This window comes from Poecilia latipinna, unplaced genomic scaffold, assembly GCF_001443285.1.
Source record: "Poecilia latipinna isolate Pla-1442-1.1 unplaced genomic scaffold, P_latipinna-1.0 Scaffold620, whole genome shotgun sequence".
Classification (NCBI taxonomy): domain Eukaryota; kingdom Metazoa; phylum Chordata; class Actinopteri; order Cyprinodontiformes; family Poeciliidae; genus Poecilia; species Poecilia latipinna.
In genome coordinates, this window is record NW_015113236.1 from 302,595 (window position 1) to 304,097 (window position 1,503).

Consider the following 1,503-nt stretch of genomic DNA (forward strand, 5'->3'; position numbering starts at 1 on the left):
TTTTTTTGTACAATTACAGCTCAGCAAAAGGCTGCACGTATAGTTATTTCCTACTAAAGCCGTGGGAAACTAATTATCATTACTGGAATTAAATAATTAGCTGAAATGACCACAGTTTTTAGAGGACTCCAAGAACGCACTGAAGTACCAAACACAATATTTTTTAGGCTGCTTAGATTCATTTTTTTATTACCTCTGGCTTCTTGAGTATTTGGATGGAGTACATGTGGTTCTTCATGGGGTATATGACGATCAACACGTCCCCAAATTCAGTAGGGATGATCCCTCGGCGGTAGTCTCTGGAATGTTCAGACCAAATGATGTGGACTTCGTCGTTGCCCAGGTGTCGGAGCTGGAGCGTTGGGAGGCGGAGGATGGGGGGATGGGGGGGTAAAGATTGATGGGAAGGAGCAGAAGAGTGAAGGGGGATTAATAATCTGACCAAAGCAGAACAACACTGTGAAATCATTGGTTACAATGCAAACAAAATACATGCGCAGAGATAGTTTCGCAAATAAACGGTATAGGCTGAATCCATCAAAAGCCAAGGCTTTTGGATTTGGGGTGCATGTGCATGGTACAGGTGGCCCTGGGAATGATGGAGTGACTGGGAGAAGATGGAGAGTCGTCAACCAGACAGAGTGAAGCCCTGGGAAGATGGAGTACAAGCTGGAAGACGGATGGGATCATATGTGACGCTGTGAGCAGGTTCCAGTCAGAGCTGGTGACAGCGCCGTCATTAACCTTGATGTCTGCCAACACACACACACACACGCACACACACAGCTTGCTCTCTTTACTTTTCAGGTTTGTCAAACACCCTCAGATTGATGTCAGTCTAGACTTTGGCCCCCGAGAGAAATAATGATGCAATTTCCTTTCAAACATTTAAACTTTATTCCCATATTTATTCCTTTAAGTCCAGATTATTTCCTTCATGTTTTGTTCCAAAGTATCAGACATTCTTGTATGTTAATACAAGAATGCTTTTTGATCAGAGCAATCATTTTTGATTTTAGGAGGGTTTTTTTAATGAGTTTGTCTTTGAACTGTAGTCAGTTTTCTTTATTAAACATTATTTGTCCAGTAGCTGACAATTTTAAAGATATTTTTTATGAGACATTTAATTCTGATGTGCTCAACATTTATTTTCTTGCTTTTTCAACATCAGCTCAAATGGCTTCAGCAACAGCATGGGTTGCATACAACATGCAAACTGCCTTTTTTCTACTTGTGCACTCAAGTTAAGAGTCCTCCACATCTTCTAAACTCTAAAAGCTTATATTTTTCTTTAATACCTTTTCAGCAATGGTCTTATAATGTCAATGAATGCATAACAAAAAAAATTAAAGAAAAATATGCGCAGGATCATTCCATTTTTGCTTTTTTTTTGGGAGGTGAAACTTAAACGTTTCCAATCATCAAACTAATTTTAATAACAGAAAAAGTTACCCGAGTAAATATAAACATCTTTCAAGTAATTATTTTATTAATTAAGTGAAA

General features: G+C 38.6%; 1 protein-coding gene across 1 annotated transcript in view; it reads right to left on the minus strand.

Moving 5' to 3' along the window:
* The window catches only part of LOC106954018 (Ral GTPase activating protein catalytic subunit alpha 1), a gene marked incomplete at its 5' end in the record, with an annotated part of 25,528 nt that extends 25,091 nt beyond the window's left edge, over positions 1-437 (minus strand). The window contains one exon of the mRNA XM_015043217.1: positions 194-437. Within this exon, the coding sequence (XP_014898703.1) occupies positions 194-437 (244 nt within the window). The remainder of the gene's footprint in view (positions 1-193) is intronic.
* Between the last annotated feature and the right edge of the window lie 1,066 nt (positions 438-1,503).